General features: G+C 35.8%; 1 protein-coding gene across 1 annotated transcript; it reads left to right on the top strand.

Annotated features, from left to right (window-relative positions):
• Positions 1-6097: 6097 nt before the first annotated feature.
• Positions 6098-20119, top strand: LOC130951559 (dol-P-Man:Man(7)GlcNAc(2)-PP-Dol alpha-1,6-mannosyltransferase). Its single transcript, XM_057880241.1, has 19 exons — positions 6098-6271; positions 6535-6576; positions 6675-6720; positions 6850-6936; positions 7616-7671; positions 8029-8146; positions 8799-8857; positions 9265-9336; positions 10170-10233; positions 10372-10475; positions 11088-11159; positions 12321-12407; positions 12487-12554; positions 13012-13080; positions 13154-13236; positions 13561-13657; positions 18276-18341; positions 19408-19501; positions 19595-20119. Exons 1-19 carry the CDS (start codon positions 6149-6151, stop codon positions 19673-19675), a joined length of 1488 nt encoding a protein of 495 aa, XP_057736224.1. The 5' UTR covers positions 6098-6148; the 3' UTR covers positions 19676-20119.
• Positions 20120-20668: the final 549 nt, after the last annotated feature.

Here is a 20668-nt window from a genome sequence, read left to right as displayed (position 1 = left end):
TGGAGTGCAGAAACCAGCTTCTTCCCACAAACAACACAAACGTTATTTCGGGAAGACATGAGGCCAACTAAATCCTACAAAGAGAAAAGAAGAGTGGATTACTTAAAAACATCTCGGACATGGGTCAAAACATCTCAACGGACGGATAAACTAAAAAGGAAAAAACCCCAAGACTCAAGAGAAGAAGTCTTGGAGCATCCCTTGGAGGCAGTAAACAAGAAGGGTCCTCAAAATCATTTCTACAATCTACATCTCGGCACTCATCAGAATAAAGTCCAGAAGAGAAAGCAAAGGAAGAAAAAAACGCAAAAAATCCACCCTTCTACAGTTTATCAGGAATAGCATTGCTCCTACAGTTTACCAACACTACTGCTACAGTTCATCAGAACACCAAAAAGGCCAATGGAAAAACAGCAAAGGCACAAACTTTTCAAAATCAAGCAAAAATCATCATCAAAGGCACAAACAGAAACAGCGGCAACATGCAAAAGAAAAAGATTCAAGCAAACAAAAGATTCGCACCGAAAAAGAGAAAAAACCATAGCATGCAACAAGTCAAGCACGATAAAAACAGAAAGATCCAAACTTTCTCCAAAAGGAAGATCAAAAGGAAAACTCCATCGCGAAATCAGAAATAAACGAGGAAACACGAAATGGGACTAACCTGGAGAATAGAAGAAAACCTCGAAGAAAGCTGAAGAGCAGAAGCAACAAAGCCACCCCCTCGAAGTGGAAGAATGCAAAGACAGAAGGAGAAAATGTGGAATCAGCCCTCTCCCGAAAACGCAGTAGCAGAATAGACGTCACAAAGAAGAAACTACAAACTCTGGGCAAGAAACAGAAAATGAGAGAGTAAAGGGAGGAGTTACGGAGAAGAAGTGAAGAAGAGAAACCGTTTTTTGATTGAGAGATTCAAAATAAAAGTCAAGAGAGAATGGGGCAATTAATGCCAATTAAATGCGGATGTTAAAACCGCTTGCGTTCCCAAAAAAGCGCGCGCTTTTAGAGGAAAACGTTCTACATTAAAAAAAAGACTCTACAAAGAAAGGAATCGACAAAATGCTTGAGTTCGACTTCACTGAAAGAAAGGACCGAAGTCAAAAGACTTGGCCTCGAAAAAAGAAGACCGAGCTCAAGCAGGGACACTGTTCATACCCTAGATCGAGCTGTCCGATCCGGGATGTTCTACAGACAAAGCGACCGACCTCTTCAGGTTAGGACAACCCGACCTCTTCTCAAAGAGCTCGGCCAAATCACAGGAAAGCCCAATAAAGGGCCCAAATAGAGGAACACGACCCCAATCCAAAGGCAGCCCAAGCCTATAGAGATAAGGGCAGTTCCCATGAAAGATAAAGATAAAGATAACTAACTTATCTTATCTGCAAGGGTCACTCTACACCATTATAAATACACTGGAGCACCCAGGTATAACTCATACTCTGATTCTACTCTATACCTGCTTAATACCCTTGCTAACTTAAGCATCGGAGTCCCTTGCAGGTACCCCCCACCCTCCGAGGACGAAGGATCAGCACCACCACCAAATCCAACAAGTCGGACACACCAGCTCCGGCCGCCATACATCTGCCGGACACGTCGGCTCCGACCAACACCGAAGATCTCATCCGAGATCGACCTACAGTTTCAGGTAACCCTCGGAACATTGGCGCTGTTGCCGGGGACCTGGAAGTCATCCCATTAACATGGCGGATGACCATGACAACGACCATGATTTAGGTTTGGAAGGCAGAACGCCGCATAAAAACGCGGACGCGATACTCAAAGATACTCCGGAAACCAACGGAGACAAAAATTCATCAAATCCAGGAGTAATAGAAGCACTTCAAAATCGATTGGAGCAACTTGAGAAAGAAGCCCAACATCGAAGTGAAAAAGAAGAAGATCTACGCCGGGAGATAAGGCGGCGCCGAGAATTAGAAGATAAGCTTATAAAACTCGAAGTTGATCTCAAAACTAAAGCTACTCGACCATCCACAGAGGATAGCTCTCAATAAGATCAAGATCCATTCACCAGAGAAATTATGAAAACCAAAATTCCGAAAGATTTCAAGCTTCTAGATATGACTCTATATGACGGCACCTCGGACCCCAACCATCATCTCAGCAACTTCAGAAGTAGAATGTACCTCACTGATGCCTCAGATGCAGTTCGCTGCAAAGCCTTTCCAACAACTCTCACCAAGACAGCCATTAAATGGTTCGACAACCTACCTCCAAAATCTATCTCGAGTTTCGACGACCTGGCCAAGAAGTTCCTGGCCCGATTCTCCATACAAAAGGACAAAGCCAAACACACACCTAGCCTACTAGGGATCAAGCAAGGAGATCGGGAGAGCCTTCGCAATATTTTTAAAATTCCAAAAAAACCCTTCTCACTTCCACACTCACATCTCCTCAGCCCTGACTTCTTCATCGAGCTCTCTCCAGATCTGCCGCACGGTGCCCTCTCGTCGCGCCTCCTCATCTCGGCATCCTTGTCGTGCCCCCATCGAGTGTTCCCCTTTCATCCCCAGTTCTTGAGATCCATACTCCTTCATCTAAGGTGTGCAAAATCCCTTACCTATGCGTTACCCTGCTCCTCCAAGTGGATTGTCGAGTCGCGCCGCTGCCGTCCGTGGTGCTCTCACCGGCGTCGAAGTTGAGCATCTCCTCGATCACGTGCGGAACCGTTACACCGTCCTCCACCGTGAGCCAATCTGACCTATCGCCCCAATCTGACCTATCGCGGCATCTCCCCTTTCACTGGTGCACTCTTCCACACTGATCTTTGCTTCTTGTTTTCAATCTTGGTTCAGAATTTTGAGCAAGAATTTGGATTTATCTTTTATTACTTGGGTTTAATTGCTGCTGTTTAGAGTTAGGAATTTGATCATATGACTTGATTCATTATGGGCAAGCTCAGCTGGCTAATCCTTATTCCGTTTCATTCATTACTTTAACTTTTTGGACTAGTGAGAGTTGATGATCTAGATTGCTAATTGAGTTAAATTAACTAACAAATTGTAATTTTTCTTTTAAATTATGATTTTAATTAGAGTAATCATACATCTGTGTATGATCAGCAAGAGTGAATTGCTCAAGGTTGACTGGTTCTCAATAAAGCATGTCTTAATCGCATCCAATTGAACTAATTTTTAAAGATCCTGTGATTTTCAATCGAATGTTTATTTTTGCCTGTTTTCTCCCATTGTTCTTGCTGCTTAGTTCCTAGGAAGGCTGCATTATCAGAGTATTTCGTTTATTTTGTGCAGTTAGTTGAATTTATGAAAGCCCATTGATTGGATTTTCTATATATTGTGAACCTAGTTCTATTCCATGTTTGTGCAGTTTATTGAATTTATGAAAGCCCATTATTATTTATGTGAAATTAGAAAATAACACTAAATTAATTTGTGCAGCTAGCTAACTTAGCTGGTTTATGTATTAATTATTGGTAAAGAATTTGTTTTACAGAAGGGAGGATTTATTTGCCTTTATAAGTATGAATAATAATGGAGTTATTATAGACTTTGCAGGTTCATGTGCAAATGATGCCAGGATTATTTATGAACTCTGTTATATGCTTGATTAGTATTATGCCAGAATTATTTATTATAAAACTCTATATGCCTAAATTTTCACATGCACTATACACTAAGAATAAAAGAAAAAAAATTGTTCAGGAATTGACTCAGACTATTCGTTGATTTTTACTACTCATACTATCTTTGTGTGTGTGTCCAAACTTCTAAACCTATATTAGTCTTTCCTCTCTTTTATGTATATAGCAATTTTTCAGTGAGCTTTCACTTGGTATAATGATAATAATAAAGCTAAATAACAATAAATGATGATATAATGGATCTTTTATATGAGTGTAATGTTCTTGTGAGTCATCAAGAGGAGTTTTTCCCATATCACCATATGTAATGGATCTTAGTTCATCTGCTCCTCCAACGGGTGGAGTAAAAAAATTGAATTGTTCACTCCAACCATATGTAATGGATCTTAGTTCATTTGCTGTTTTCATTCCAGCCGGTTGTCCTCACCAAGTCAGAAATCTGAAGGTAAGAACATACATGATGCATTAGTCACATCTTTAGTGTACTGAGTTGTTTCTTTATATATCTGTAATATTTTAATTCAATAAAAATGTAAAGAATTTTCTTTTGTGAAGTGAGCCGGATGAAATTGCTAATCATATTCAATGTTCACGGTTAGTATTTGTGATCTTTACTCCTATCTGATTTGCATTGTGATACATGCATGATTTAATTACAATGTTCACTTTGATAAGGCATTGTTAGATTATTGTTTCTAGGTTCATGAATCATGACTATGAATTTAAGTTTATTATTTGATTTACTAAATTGGTGATTTTTATACAGGTTTGAGAAAAGTGAAGTTTGGGATGGTTGCATATAGTTACTGATGAACTGAAGTCTGCTCTCTCAGAATTTTTCTCGGCTCAAAACCGTCAGTTATCAATGTTATTATTGATCTCTATGCTAGTTCAGGGAGTGGGAGGCTGCAACACAAGAACTGATTTTCAGATTTTAAATTTCAATAACACAAATTACATATCCTTGTAATATTTTATTGTGTACCATGATATGATAAAGACACAAATTATATTCTATGAATTCACACAAATGTAAAATATTACATTATCATAATGAATACTTGAAAGATGAAAACTGAATTTTATATATGCTTATTACTATTATTTCTATTTCATTTTATCCATTCTTTTTTTTAGGTTCTTAAGATAAGGTATTTTGAAAGTAAAAAAAGATGGTATTTTTGGTACAATTTGTATATAAATAAGCAAAAGAATGATAGTGACAAAATAAAATGGATTATAAGAATATTTTTCATATCTTAGAATCATTGAATAGGGATTATAAGAATATCTTTCATTGAATATTTATAGTTTCACCGAATTTTTAATTAAGTCCCTATATTTTTTTTCTTTTCAATTAGGTCCCTAAGGGTATAAAAGTAATTTTACAATTCACTAATATTTTTTTGACGTTTAACGTTAATATAGACTAAATTGAAAAAAAAAACATATAGGGACCCAATTAAAAGAAAAAAAGTATAGGGACCTAATTAAAAATTTCACAAAACTATATAAACCAACATAATAATTAAACCTATTCAATTTCTATTTTTTTTAAGTTCTTTACCACACTCAACTTTTTATTACTCCTTAACTTCTAATATTTCAAAAATTAAAGATGATTTAAAATTTTACTACACATTTTTTGTAGTTTTTAAATCTGTATCCTTGTATTTTTTTTCTCTTTTGTCAACTTTTTTTTTGAGCAATTTTTTTATTATGTACTTAAAAGATAACCATAATATCGTTTGACTCAAGTGCCAATTTTTATATTTTTCTATTTTCAAACAAACATCAACTTGTTCTAATTAAATTAAGACTAGTTGAATACTCATAGATGCAATAATAACTTTTTATATTCCATTATTGAATTAAGATCTTTCAAAATAAAAAAATTAATAAAATAAAAAATATAATAAAAATAAAAAATTCAACAGATGATTATCTCTTATTTTATTATTTTATAATTGTTGTCGCATTGAATGGTTTCTTTTTTTATCACAATCTTTAATTTTAGGTACATAATATATTCACATATTTTTCATATATTTTATCACTTTTTTTTTAGAAAAAGTCTAAAAATCAGTAACTTTTGTATTTTCTAATTAGTATTTAATTATTAAAATAAAAGTGGATAATCTCTCACCATTAGATATAATTTTATACTATTAAAAAAATTATTAATAATTAATTAATAGTTATAAAATATTAAAATTACTAATTTTCTAGTATTTTTTTTTTTTAATTGTATTCTCTAAAATTTGAACCCTAAACATTTAAAATGGAAAAGGAGAGTTAATGCTCATTGGCGATGGTTTCTTTCCTCGACTGCCATATCTCAGCTACAGAGTACACAAGGTTATATTTGGAATTTTAAAACTAGTACCAAAATGGAGAGGCCCATGAAGCCCACTTGACCGTTGAAACATATGGTAATTGGTAAGTCCATGAAGCCCATTTCACAGAACACACCACGCCATCGTTCTCTACACTCTACAGTTTGCACTCTTCAAACCACAAAACACAATGGCTTCAAAATCTGGGACGTTTCTACAGCGTTACAGTTATGACTTCTTGTTGGGATCAATCGCTGCTTTCTATGTTTTCATGGTTCCCTACACTAAGGTCGAAGAAAGTTTCAACGTTCAGGTCTCTCTCTCCGATTATTTATTTTTGTGACATGCGTTGTTTTCAATTTGACACGCTGGATTCGGAATTCAGTGTCTTTTAGGCACCAACTCAATTGCTTGAAGTTTGTTTACGTTTTAAATTCTAAATTCTTTTTTTTTTGTTGTCTTTAAATAAAATTTTTAAACAGAGAAACTATTTTGGATTTGATCATTTTAAGGGAAATTCGTTCTTATTGAAGATCACCATGTTGATGTTTTTTTTTTTCATTTTTGTTTGTGAAGGCAATGCATGATTTTCTTTATCATCGGCTTCACTTAGACAATGTAAGTTTACTAACTTGCTAGCTCAATGTGATTTAATCATTTGAAGTTTGTTGGATTTTTTACATAATTTACCATTTTTTTTTTGTTTATTTCAATAGTATGATCATCTGGAATTTCCCGGGGTGGTTCCTCGCACTTTCATCGGTAAGCATTTATTTATTATTTTATTCAGCTAGTTCCACAGCTCCCTTCTCATTATGTTATATGGTTTGCCCTAGTTTGATGGCTCTCTTTTTGTGATGGTATATCTATCTAATTGTGGAAATTTTGTAGGTGCTTTGTTGGTGTCCCTCGTTGCGGCTCCATTTGTGTTAGTTGTAAATTTGCTGCACTTGCCAAAGTTTTATGCCCTTGTTACAGGTGGATAGATTTCTGTCATACTTGACAATATTTGTACATCAATTCTTTTTCTTCTAGTGTATTAGTGCTCTTATTTTTTGCTCCTGCTTTATCTAATAAGTTTCTTCCCATCATCCCATGTATACCCAAAAATAGAAGATAACAAAGAAATTGCAATTTTTTTCCTATTGTTTTAAGTTTCTTTTATTTAATTGTCAATGTTTTACCTTCGTTTCCTCCTTTGCTTGGTTTAAATTGAAAGAAATGATGTGAACAAACAAGCTGTTCTATGCTTGAAAATAATACCTCCTTGTTTCCCTTGCATGTGTTTAAGATAGGATTGTAAAAGTGTTTATCCTTAGTGTGTCAATTTTCGTTATTGTTTTTTCCCCCTTGAGCATTTTTTTAGTGAATGTTCAACATTCATGTAAACAATTGATTTGACTAGAGATATAAATTAATTTACAATCCATGACTAAGTTTATAATTGTCCTGTTGCTGGAGAACATTTTGGGGACATCAATACAGTTCCAACTAAGTGAATAATTGCTTTTGCGTATAGTAGAGTTGATAGGATGCCTTTTCGTTTCATTTCCCTTTAATATGTTTCTTAACATCAGCTGCTGTATTGCTTCTTTGGCTATATTCTTTTCTCACGTTATAACAAAGCAAGCTAATGTTTCTTATTGATGATATCTAGTTCGGATGGCCCTAGGGAGCATTACCCTATATACACTAAGATTCTTCCGTCACAAGGTATGTTCACATCTTTTTCTTTTTCCTTTATTTATAATTTTTAAATTTAATCATATTCTTTACTACCTCTGTGGTAATGAAGGACTCTTAGTGTGAGTAAATTAATTGATGTCTTAATGAACTAGTGTTCCTTCAACTTTCCAATATCTTGCATATCCAATCAAAGTTTAAATTTCAAAAAGATGGTGGTTTAGCATGTCATTCTAAGGGTGAGTTTGGGATTGCATACTCCATCTGTTCCCTATCTTGGGCTTACCGAGTTCGTTGTGCCTGTGCTCCGAACAGTGAGATTTTAAACACTTTTCAGATATAGACTATGTTGCATGTGTTCCCTAAATGATCTTCTTTGTTGTGCAGATAAGGTGTAAATTTGGGCATCAAGTAGAAGCCTTCTTTGTGATACTAACTGCCATTCAATTTCACTTCCTTTTCTATTGTACTCGTCCACTTCCTAACATTCTTGCCTTAGCTGTAGGTAACTTCTTAGCTCTTTCTTGCATGTTTGTGTATTATTTTAATCTTTTATAATGATTAATAATAGCTGAGTGCTTGATATTTGAGAACACCATGGGACATTGAACTTCAAAATGGAAGGAAATCATTGCATTGGTATCCTGCTTGCTTTTTACTAAAAGAGATACAAGTACTCTACATAAAGAGTTCTTTGATTTTGGTCAAGGAAATAATAATTTGTTTTTAGAACAAAAAGCTTTATAAAGCTTTAGTGCTTGATTTTCATGTCCATATATATATCTTGGGGACTAACTTGTCTCCTTGTACATGATGAGATGGCTTGCATCTTCTTTAGGATAAAGCTTTTGGATTGAAGATGGCCTCCTTTGCTATTTTGGAACCTTTTTTTGGGTACCAATATTCAAGGTTTTATGTGGCAAGGAAATGCAATGCTTTCTTGAAAGAGCACATTGTTTTTTGGGTATATTTGGCTTTAGCAGAATTGTAGAGTTTTCTTGTGATGCTTCTTTAACAATGACATCTCTCATGACATATGGGTATTTTTTGTCTTCCATTTTGGGCATTTTCCATGAGATGTTCATTTACATCTATGCTATGGAATTTCTTATGTGCTAGTGTATGGTGTGAATTTTCTCCTGATTTTTTTTACCCAGTTAATTTGGCATATGGATACTGGCTTGAGGGGCGCTTTTATGCAGCTCTGAACTCTCTGGTATGTATGTCACATGGTTTTACTTCCGTTCCATGTGTGCTTCAGGAATTTTTTTTTTTGAATATCAAGCTACTATGTATTTCCTATCTCTGCTTGGACCTCATATGCATAGTTTTGTTATGCTGGAATGCTGTTTAAACATTTCATGCCAGAAATAGTTATTAATCTTGCTTTGTATGGTAAATCACCATCTTTAAAGTGAAAAGTTCAAATTCTGATGTGATCTGAATTGTACACTGTCTGATAACAAGAGCAGATGGTTTATAGCATCAACAAGTATATTGTTCTTATTTATTATCTTTTAATGAGAATATATCATGTGGCATAGTGTTCCTGTTCTCTCACAAGGATTTCTGATTTGCTTTGGCTAATTCTGAAATATTCTCTTGGAACTTTCTGATTGTCAGATTTTTGCTACAACTGTATTCAGATGTGACATAGTGTTACTTCTAGGCCCCCTTGGGCTACAATTCCTATTGGTATGTTTCATTTCCTCTCCATAACTTGGTTTTGAGTTGCAGTACAGAACTCTCATTAACTTCATTTTAGTCTATTCTTTGGTTTAGGTTAAGATGTTTTATGAAGCTGTCTCCTACTTGTTCTCGTTTCTGGGATAAATGTTCAACTTTTACGTATATAGAATTAAAAAGAGAAAGAAAATGAGTCTGGCTGTGACTGCATTTGTTTGATGTTGAATGCCCGATCTGTTCTCTTTTCCCAATGCTGCATCCTATATAAACAAATGAGAAGAAAAATGTAAACCTCTTACATACCAAATATGTATTAGAGTAATTTTATGCTTCAACAATCAACAATCACGCCAGTATGTTTGCTTCTTCATGTATTTACTGTTATCAACACGGGACTTCTGATGTCAATATCTTAAGGATGAATAAAAGAGTGTGTTTCCATGTATAATGAAACTAATTTATTTCGAGTATTTTATTATCTATTGAGTATTTGAAATTTTGAGGTTTATATTCGGTGCATTTGAAAATTTTGTTACTTTGCTACTTATATACTAGCATATAAAAGTTGTCGGATGATTTTTAAAATATTGTATTGGGTCAACCGTATTAAAATATCGATCTTATTTGTTTTTTATATACTTAACATGGTTCTTTGGAAAATAATGCTTGTATTTTTAGCAATTGAAATTAGTTGTTTTGTTTAATGACCTTTCTTATCCTTGTTTCTGGGCTTCACATTTTTTTATCTTCTTGTTATAGAATTGCAAATTTGATCTTACAGTTCTCATCTTATGTACCATGATCAAGCCTTGTGTCTAATAAGAATCATCTCTTGAAGGAAGACAAAAAAAATTTCACTATGGGGTGCTCTGAAACGTTGCACTATGATGGCCTTCTTCTGCATAGGTCAGTAAACCTTTTTTTCTTATTCTCTTATATATATGTATTTGTGATCTGCAATTTAAATAAAAGTAAAACTTATAAATGACATGTCAATGATGGATTGATGGTATTATTAAAATTTGGTTTGGGTTCCCCTCACAGGTATAACCATATTGGTTGATTCAATCATGTGGAAGAGGTTATTGTGGCCTGAATTTGAAGTCTTCTGGTTTAACTCTGTACTAAACAGGAGTTCTGAATGGGGAGTATCCTAATTCAAAGGCTTTATATTGAATAACTTATTACTTTTACTTGCATCGCTGTAAATTATGAAAATGCCTGTTCATAATTTATAAGCATGGTGTGGCTGATTATGTTCCGGTTCTTTCATGTTCTACCTTTTCTGAAATTCTGAATTCTGTAGCTATGTCTCACTTAAAGGATAATGAGGAGTTACGCTAGGTGATCATACATTAATGAATGATCTTTCAACTAATTTTCTTGTAAGGTTAATTTGGCTAAAAGTGGTTTGACTGGTTTAAACTAGGGATAGCCATATTCTTTCATATTACAATTCAAATATTTATTTATTAATTAAAATTTTGGAAATGATTTCATCTTCATATAATTGCAGTTTATATTAGTACTCTATCTTTGTTGTTAAGTACTTATTTGTTTATTTTTTCATTAATTATCAATATTTATTTATATTAAATATTATTATTACGACTGTTAAGGAAATATAATTCATTTTAATTAATTAGTTATATAACTTTTCTATTTATTTAATAAATATTTTTATTTTAGTAATGCATAAAAAACTTGTTAACAACATTCATATTTGATAATTATGATTTCCTTCACCATAATTTTGTTAGACGCATGCTTTCCACTGGTACTTCACCTCAGCACTTCCTCGTTCATTGCTTGCTGCATATCCACTTTCACTGGTAGGTCCCACATTACAAAATATCCTCATCAACTTATCATGTTGCTGCTTCATATATAGATTTGTATCTTCCCAGGAGGTGATTAGTATTTTGTAATTCTGATATCAAATTGGGTATTCTTTTCTAAATCAAAATGTCTATTCTCTTAGAAGTCTAGAGCTGGCATTTCCCTTTGTTTAGTCTGATTTACTATGTTAAGTTTAATATTTCTCTATGATTTATGTTTGGAGTATGGATTAAAACAGAGGAATTTCGATGTCTATTTGCTTTAAAAACTTTTTTTGCTTTACTCATTGTTTGTTTTCTGTCTGTTCAAGCATCTAGTGTGTTTTAACTGAAGATAGAGATTGTAATTAATATATCACTCTTTGTGGGTACATCACTTCAAATGATACAATCCTCACAAAGATACGAAAGATATAGCTAGGTCATAAGGGGATGCTTACTTAACATAGCCTTTTCCTACTAAGCGGGGTCGGCTACATGAATCCAAAGACGTTATTGCGTCGTGGTCATGCATTTAGATACGACAAAGTTTTACGTTGGTTGTTACAAGCCTAACTCAACCCTACATGGATCTGAAATTCCTTTGAATATCAGCTAGTGTCCACCATGGTTTATTCATTTTTTTATGCAATAAACCACAAGTTTAGCTACTAAAACAGTAGATTTACATAAATTTGTTTTTGGAGAGAGACATTAATTTAGTCCCTTTGCTATTTTCTAATGAGGGAATAAATTGGTTTCAAACTTCATAACTGAGGGACTAAATTAATTTCATTGTCCTATTATTAGTTGAAAAAAAAAATTGATGTCCCTCTCCATTTTTTAAGGATTAAATTTATTCAATCTGTTTGCCAAGGCTTAAATTGATATCAACCTAATATTTAAGGGGTCAAAGATGGTGTTTTAAAGTTTTTGAGGGAATTGCATATTTTCTAGAAGCATGGAAAGTCCTTTTGATAGTAATAAGCTATTGGTAAAAATCTGAATGTCGTACAAGTATTGCGCACTTACATGAACCATGGCATGTATCACTTTTCTACCTTTGACTTTTCTTGCTTCAATTAAAGAAATATCAAGAACATAAAAATAAAAGGAATAGGGGTAGGCAAAAAAGATATGTTTCTTCCTAAAATAGCAATTTGTTTTTCGCTGCAGTTTGGTCTCGTTGTAGACAGAAGGGTTCGATCTTTCACTTTGCCAGTTCTTGCCTTCATTTTGCTTTATTCTAAGCTTCCCCACAAGGTAAGTCATTTGAAATCTCTGGCTTATTTGTCCCTGTCTTCCAACTGAATATGCAGCATTATTTTGATGGATACTGCAGGAGCTTCGTTTTATTATAAGTTCAGTACCAATTTTCAACTTATCAGCTTCGGTTGCAGCCAGTAGAATGTAAGGTCCCTTTACTTATTATATTTTCAGAGATCAGACAGCATCTTTGTTTATAATTTTATCCTTTTTAGAAAACATTAAAAAACAAGCAAAAGAAAGAATTGTCAATGAAGACTTTAAGAGTAGCTTTCCAGAGTGTCAATGTATTTCTTATATGTTTTAGTATATTTTTCTTGTCAAACATATGGTATGTGCTGAACATTTGTGCTTGAAAATATATTTGTGCTCTTCGAACAAATAAAGGGAAAGGAAAGGAAAGGGGATGAAGAAATGCCCAAGAGACCTGAGCTATTTTTTAGGCTCGAGTTGAAATATTTTTACAATCTAAATGGATATTAAATGCCAAGTGTTTTCTTCATTAAAGAATAACTAATTAGTATGTCTGTTTTCTAGGTTTCATACTTGTTTATGAATTTAGGTACTATTGTTGACTAATAGGTGTGCTAACATATTTCAGTTACAACAATAAGAGAAAGATGATCTGGAACTTGCTTTTCATCATTATGTTGGGGTTGTTTCTAATCAGGTAGGTTTGGTGAAATTTGGTTTCACTGAGATGGATATATCCTTCTTTCATTTACTTATTCTCTATTTTATAGTCTAGGAGGCACCATCACAACTTTCATGGCATCATACTGGAACTATCCTAGTGGTCATGCCTTAAAAAGATTGCATGCAATTGGTGAGTCTCTGAGTCCTGAAACATTGAATCTACTTGCATTTACTGCTATGTGTTCAAACTGCTCTCTGTAGCTAACTTTCTTTTTTGTATAATCAACTTTGGCAACTTCTTTCAATTTGTTAAAAAGTCTTCGATCTGTTGGATCTTTTTTGATGAATAAGTACACCTTATATATATATAGCCATTGAGCTCAATTCTATAAGCATGGCTTGTGATGCTTAAAAGATTAAAGTATGGATGGGAGAGTTACATAAAAGAAGATTAAAGACTTATATTGCTCCATCTCACTTTGTCAGAATCTTTTTTTTTTTTTTAACATTGCAGGTTTTCATAACAATACACATGAACAGTGGGTTCACATTGATACATTTTCAGCCATGAATGGAATATCTCGCTTTTGTGAAAGTGATTTCCCTTGGAGGTATACTTTTCTTCTTGCTTATGTAGTATATGTATAGAAGTATGTAAAATGCAGCTGGTTAGCTCCTGCATGGATGCAAGCCAACCTGTGTTTGACAGAAAAACTCATTTGCATTAACAAGGGATTTCTCCCACAGCTGCTCTCCCTTTGACTATATTCAGGGGCAGGGGGTAGTAGGAAAAAAGATCACGTATAGCTAGGGCTCACTTGTGTGAGTAGTTGTAAAACAATGGCACTTTTCAAATTTTTAAAAAAATAAAAATGATGAAAGTTTAAAAACAAAAAAGAAAAAAGGAATGCTAGAGGGCCAGCAGAATTTATTATTTTTGGTTAGCAGTTAGCTAGCAATGTTTAAAAGTGTGGACTAAAAATATGTTATTAGGTTGCTAGACTAAAGGAATTGGGCTAATGGCTAAAAGTACTAGCCAAAAACAGTAAATTTTGCTGTCCGTTGAGCTTTTCTCTTAAGGTGGGGTGGGGGGTTCTTTTTGTGCTTTTCTCGTAAGGTAGAAAAAGTAGCTGAATATAATTATCTTTGAAAAAAAAATATCATGGCAACAATTATTTAAGAAAATTACCAGGGAGGGCGTTTAGCGCCAGAAAGGGCGCCTGTGAACTTGGCGTTAAACGCCAGGATAACAACTAGCGTTAAACGCCAGGTCGCCCATGAAGGACCCCATTTTCACCCCTCTATGGGTGCTGAACGCCAGCTGGGCGTTCACGCCACAAAGGGGATGCAGTCTTCACCATTTGGGCACTAACCGTTCAAGTTCAACTTATCTTTTTCCCAACCATTTTCATATCATATCTCATCAAATCCTCATCATATCTTCTCATATCGTATCTCCCACAATCAAAATTCAGTCTCCTTTTCACCCTTTCCCCAGGACCAGACTTTCACCCCTATAAATACCATTCCCCTCTTCTCTTTTCATCACACCTCTCCTCCTTCCTTTCTTTTCCCCTCTTGTAACCGAAATCTCCCCTCTTTTCTTGCCTTGTCTTTTTCTTTGCTCAAGGATGAGCAAAAGCTTTAAGATTGGTGTCCAGGGGTGCTCCGCTTTTCACTTTCTTCACATTTCCTATGGCACCAAAAGTTGGAGAATCCTCTTCAAGGAAGAGGAAGGAAAAGGCTCCCTCCACAATTTCACATGAGGCCAACCGTTTTACACTAAGGTTCATGACGAGCACTATTATAAGATTGTCAACAAAAAGAAAGTGATACCGGAGATAAAGTTCGACTTAAAGCCAAACGAGTATCCAGAGGTTCAGGAACAGATTAGAAGCAGGGGTTGGGAAGTTCTGACCAACCCTATGACTGAGGTTGGAGTTCTGAAGGTCAGAGAGTTCTATACAAATTCGTGGATAACTGAAAAACATAAAAATGCACATCTCGAGTTCAAGATTTGGCGCACCATGGTCCGAGGGAAGACCCTGCAGTTCGGTATAGAGAGAGTGAGGAAGATACTTCAGCTGCCTCCATCCAGAGATGACCCTCACTCCTACACTAGGAGGGTCAGAGCTGATTAGAGACTGGATCAAGTCCTCAAGGATATATACCTACCCGGAGCACAGTGGAGGAAGAATGCCAAGGACCAGCCATACCAACTGAGGAGGCACGATCTGAAGCCAGTTGCTAGAGGATGACTGGAGTTCATTCAGTGCTCCATCCTCCCCACTAGTAACCGGTCCGAGGTTACTGTGGACCGAGCCGTGATGATTCACTGTATCATGCTCGGTAATGAGGTGGAAGTTCACCGTGTGATCCCTCTGGTGATATACAGCATAGCAACAAAGTTTTCCACCTCTTCTAGATTAGCCTTCTCCCACCTCATCTCCCGCATATGTGAGGCTGCCAATGTCCAGATTGATAGAGACATTCTTATTGCAGTTGATAGACCGATCACTAGGAAAGGTATGGAGTATGTTCGGGAACCGGGACAAGCACCACCTCAGGAGCCAATTCCCCGGAGCCAATTCCCCCTCCTCAGCAGGAGCAGCCTGAATCGCCTCAGGGACAATATCTCCCTCCGCGACTCAGCTGGCGGTATCTATTGGACAGCTGATATCTACTATGGATCAGCTGAAACAGGAGCAAAGAGCCAATCTATCAGCTTTTCCACCTCACGTCCCTGACTCTCTGCTCCTCCGTTAGCTTGTAGAGGATGGTAGATTGGCTCTTTGCTCCTGTTTCAGCTGATCCATAGTAGATATCAGCTGTCCAATGGATACCGCCAGCTGAGTCCAGTACTCGTGCGGAGGGAGAATCGGTTCCTGAGGTGGTGCTTGTCCCGATTCCCGAGCATACTGCATTCCCCTCCTAGTGATCGGTCGATCAAACTGCAATAAGAATGTCTCTATCAATCTGGACATTGGCAGCCTCACATAAGTGGGAGATGAGGTGGGGGAAGGCTAATCTAGAAGAGGTAAAGGTGTTTGCTGTTATGCTATTTATCTCCAGAGGGATCACACAGTGAACTTCCACCTCATTACCGAGCATGATGCAGTGAATCATCACGACTCGGTCCACAGTAACCTCGGACCAGTTACTAGTGGGGAGGATGGAGCGCTGAATGAACTCCAGCCATCCTCTAGCAACTGGCTTCAGATTGTGCCTTCTCAGCTGGTATGGCTGGCCCTTGGCATCCTTCCTCCACTATGCTCTGTGCTCCGGGTAAGCATATATCCTTGAGGACTTGATCCAATCTCTAATCAGCTCTGACCCTTCTAGTGTAGGAGCTGAAGTATCTCCCTCACTCTCTCCATACCGAACTGTAGGGTCATCCCCCGGACCACAGTGCGACAAGTCTTGAACTCGGGATGTGCATTCTTATGCTTGTCAGTCATCCACAAATTTGTATAGAACTCTCTGACCTTCAGAATTCCAACATCAGTCACAGAACTTCCGAACCCTTGCTTCGGATCTGTTCCTGAACCTCTGGATACTCGTCTAGCTTCAAGTCGAACTTTACCTCCAGTATCACTTTCTTTTTTCTGACAATCTTATAATAGTGCTCCTCATGAACCTTAGTGTAAAACCGGTTGGCCTCATGTGGAAGTGTGGAGGGAGTCTTTTCCTTCCTCTTCCTTGAAGAGGATTCTCCAACTTTTGGTGCCATAAGGAATGTGAAGAAAGTGAAAAGTGTGGCGCCCCTCAACACCAAACTTAGAGCTTTTTTTCGTCCTTGAGCAAAGAAAAAGACAAGAAGGTGAGAAAGGAGAGGAGATCGGTTACAAGAGGGAAATAGAAAGGAAGGAGGAGAGGTGTGGTGAAAAGAGAAGAGGAGAATGGTATTTATAGGGGTGAAGGTTTGGTCCTGGGGAATGGGTGAAAGGGGGAGTGAACTTTGATTGTGGGGGATATGATATGAAAATGGTTGGGAAAAAGATAAGTGTAACTTGAACGCCCCATTGCTGGCGTTTAGCGCCCAAATGGGGAAGACTGCATCCCCTTTGTGGCGTGATACGCCAATGTTTTTTTTTGGACGAGCCATGTGTAGCGACGCCCAGCTGGCGTTTAACACCCATAGAGGGGTGAAAATGGGGTCCTTTATGGGCGTTAAACGCTAGTTGCTGTAATCCTTCTGGCATTTAACGTTAGGTTCACAAGCTCCCTTCCTGGCGCTAAACGCCCTCCCAGGTTGGTGTTTAACGCCCATGAAGAACCCTTTTTAACCCCACCAAGGGCGCTAAACGCCAGATGAGACACATGGTTCGTCCCTTGCCCAAAAAAAAAAAAAATTTCCATAACTGGCAGGCGTTTAGCGCCAGCACCCAGTTTCGAATTTGAAGGAGGGAGTTTAACCCATGGTTAAAACCCCAACCCCCACCCATTTTGACCAGTCAACCACCTTCTTTCTCTCCTCCCTTACCCACTATTCCATCCACATTTATCCCCCACTTCCCCGTACACTTACCACCTCTCCATCCATCAATCAAATCCCATCAATGTCTCCCCATTCACCTACCCTCTCTTCATTTACTACAATTCAAATTCATTTCCCATCTAAAATTTTGTTCCGAGAAGCTACCATCAGGATTTCTCATTTTGGATAGAAGTATTGTAGAGAGAAGATAAATGATAAAGGTAAGGAAAGGCTACACCAAAAGAGGAGTCTCAGGCTCCTATATAATGGTCCACCTAAAAGTTAATATGGATCTTGGACTACCCAGGCAAGGGGATATACTCAAATTGGATGTGAACATTCTTTAACTCCAAGGATGACTATGGATAATAGAGTAAGTTAGGAGGAGCGGTAAGTTACTGTAACCCTAACTAGAGTAGAACTGAGGCAGTGTAACCGCCTTTGCCAGCTAGGATAGATCAGTAACTAACTTATTCCCCATATTACCCGTAGTGTACGTAGCTTCCCACAGAAATTCCGGAGTGAGTTAGTTAATCATAATTGTAAAATTCCGGAGTCTCTACATTCTTCTTCTACATGGTCTATGATGCCTATGCAGTGAATTAGAAACTAAACAAACAAATAAATGAATTATTAAAAGGAAAAAAAGTTACTAGTATACTTCTCATATATTTAATCACTGGTTTTTTTGGCAACAATCAGAATATGTTGCTTTTCTTATTCTGAACTTTATTTATTATTCTCTGATGTAGGTATTCTAAAGAGGAAGAAATAAGCATGCAAGAACTTGCGCAAAGGAATTTCACTTTTCTTATAAAGTGAGTTTTGTTTTCCATATTTTGCTTGACAAGCATATAAATTGTTTCACACATTCTTTATTTATGGTAAGAAATACCTGCACACTGTTGATTGAAAGCGTCAGAATTGTCTAGTGAATAAGTGCATGGTAATGAAATTGGTAAAGTTCATAAAGCCAATTACCCCGGTAGAGTATCTATTGGTAGGGATACTGTGCTGTGTGTGCATATATGCACATTGGACACTTGGATATGTTCAGCTGTAAACTTGTAAAGTTGTATTGCGTTGGTTTGGATTGGCTTATTTGATTGAAAAAAGTATTTTTTTTTCAAAAATAAAGTACTTTTATTAAATTTTAAACACATTTAGATATGTCTTTTTAAAAAAGTACTTTTGTTAAAAAAAAAGCAAATTATTTGCTTTTTTAAAAGCTAACAATGCATTACTTAAAAAAAAACAGAAGTATAAGACGTTTTTAATATTTGATTTTTTTTTAAAGTCTGTCTAAATGTGAAAGTTTATTTTTTTTTAAATCCTCTTAAAAAAGATAAAAAAAATAAGTATTTTTTTCAAAAGTCAATCCAAACTGACCTTAAGTTTAGGTAGTAAAAGCTTAATGTCTTAGAGATGAGAATGTCGTGATGGATGAATATACACCATATGCAAAAGATGGTATAATTAGGTTATTTGATCATAGAGAGCAAAAATCTAAAGCCATAAAATGAGTACAACAAATAGGGGATAGCCCAATACCAAAGGCAGAAAGAGGCAAAGAGACTATGAAGTATGAATGAAACAATTAAGAAAGGTTTAGGTTTAAACTTTTTCTCCATTAACCTGGTCAACGGTAGAACACAATGGTGGTGTTTGATTTATTTAATGCACCGATATATTTGGAAAATACTTTATTGTCGTTATTATACTTTAGTCATGTATATTTGCTTGTATGTGTAACCATGCTCCTGTTTGGAAATTAGTGTCTTAAGTTCTGGTAGGGGAAAGTTTTGTCATGTGACATGTAAGTGCACTGTCATATTACCAGGAATTTTGCGAATGTCTGATCTCATATTCTTTGATCTTTAACAGTGAACATCCTGTGATCAATGGATTCAAGTGTCTATTTACTGAAGATGGATTCTCAAGAATTCACTTGAATCCGGGCTTTCCACCTGTTTTACTGGTCTGTAGTTGCAACTTGCAACCAACTCAAACATTGAATGCCTTATTACTTTTCCAAAATTAATTGTCTTTAATTCTGGCCCTTCCTCTTCAGGTTAAAAATCCCAAAGTGTTTATCCATGGAAATTTAAGGAACATGGATCTTTTCGACAAAAATTGGCCTGCCTGCTCATAATCCCTGTCTGTATCATACAAAATATCGAACTCCAGGTTTGAAGGGTATTGTTTCTCTTTTTCCACTTCCCTAAAAGGACCATTAGGAAGGAGAAGAGAGTGCAAGTTTGTGTGAAGCTTATATTGCAAGACCTACTAACAATTGCATGCCTAAGCCTTTTAGTGGTTAATTGGAACTAGAAATCTAGAGAATTAACTTAATCCTTTTCTGCTTGCAGAATAGTTGATCTTGTAAGTTGTAACATTTGAGGCATTGATTTCTCTTGAAATGAGTATTACCAAATTTTTGAGTCACATATAAAAGGTTCATCTGTACGCAATCTTCTTTGGGATTACTTGATGCTCTTCAGTCTTCACTGATTTGTAAATTAATATTGAACAATTTTTGTTAGACATAATTGTTGTTCAAATTGGTGTCAATTGATATTATTCAACTACCCAGATCAACATTACCAATTACCTATTACGAAATGTAAAATGATCATATTTGATCAACTTCTTTTTGTTTTGACCTAGAAAGTGAATTTTTATTTGGTAAAACTAAATACTTTTATAAATAATGATTGATTTTATATTAAAGAAAATCAAGTAAGTCATAGGCTAATTTTTTTTTATATTGATTAAATATATGTGTAATACATTGATATTGGAATATTAGGTGTTTTTCTTTGATATGGTGTTTTTTTATTGGTATTTGTTCAAATCGGAGGGTCCGATTTGTTTAAAGAAAAAAATAAACCACAAATCGGAGGGTCCGATTTGTTTGAAGAAAAAAATAAACTACAAATTGGAAGGTCCGATTTGTATTTTTATTTTTTTATTTTTAAAAATAAAAATCGGATGGTCCGATTTCAACATTAAAAATTTTTTTATTTTCGAAAACACAAATCGGACGGTCTGATTTGTGATTGTTTGTTTGAAAAATAAAACAAATCGAAGGCACCGATTTGTCTTAACCATAGCAAGATAAAACACATCTCTTGTCAACCATTCT

The sequence above is a fragment of the Arachis stenosperma genome, chromosome 9 (genome assembly GCF_014773155.1).
Source record: "Arachis stenosperma cultivar V10309 chromosome 9, arast.V10309.gnm1.PFL2, whole genome shotgun sequence".
Lineage (NCBI taxonomy): Eukaryota > Viridiplantae > Streptophyta > Magnoliopsida > Fabales > Fabaceae > Arachis > Arachis stenosperma.
Note: the sequence above shows the minus strand (reverse complement) of the source record. Positions and strands in the feature narration are given on the sequence as shown.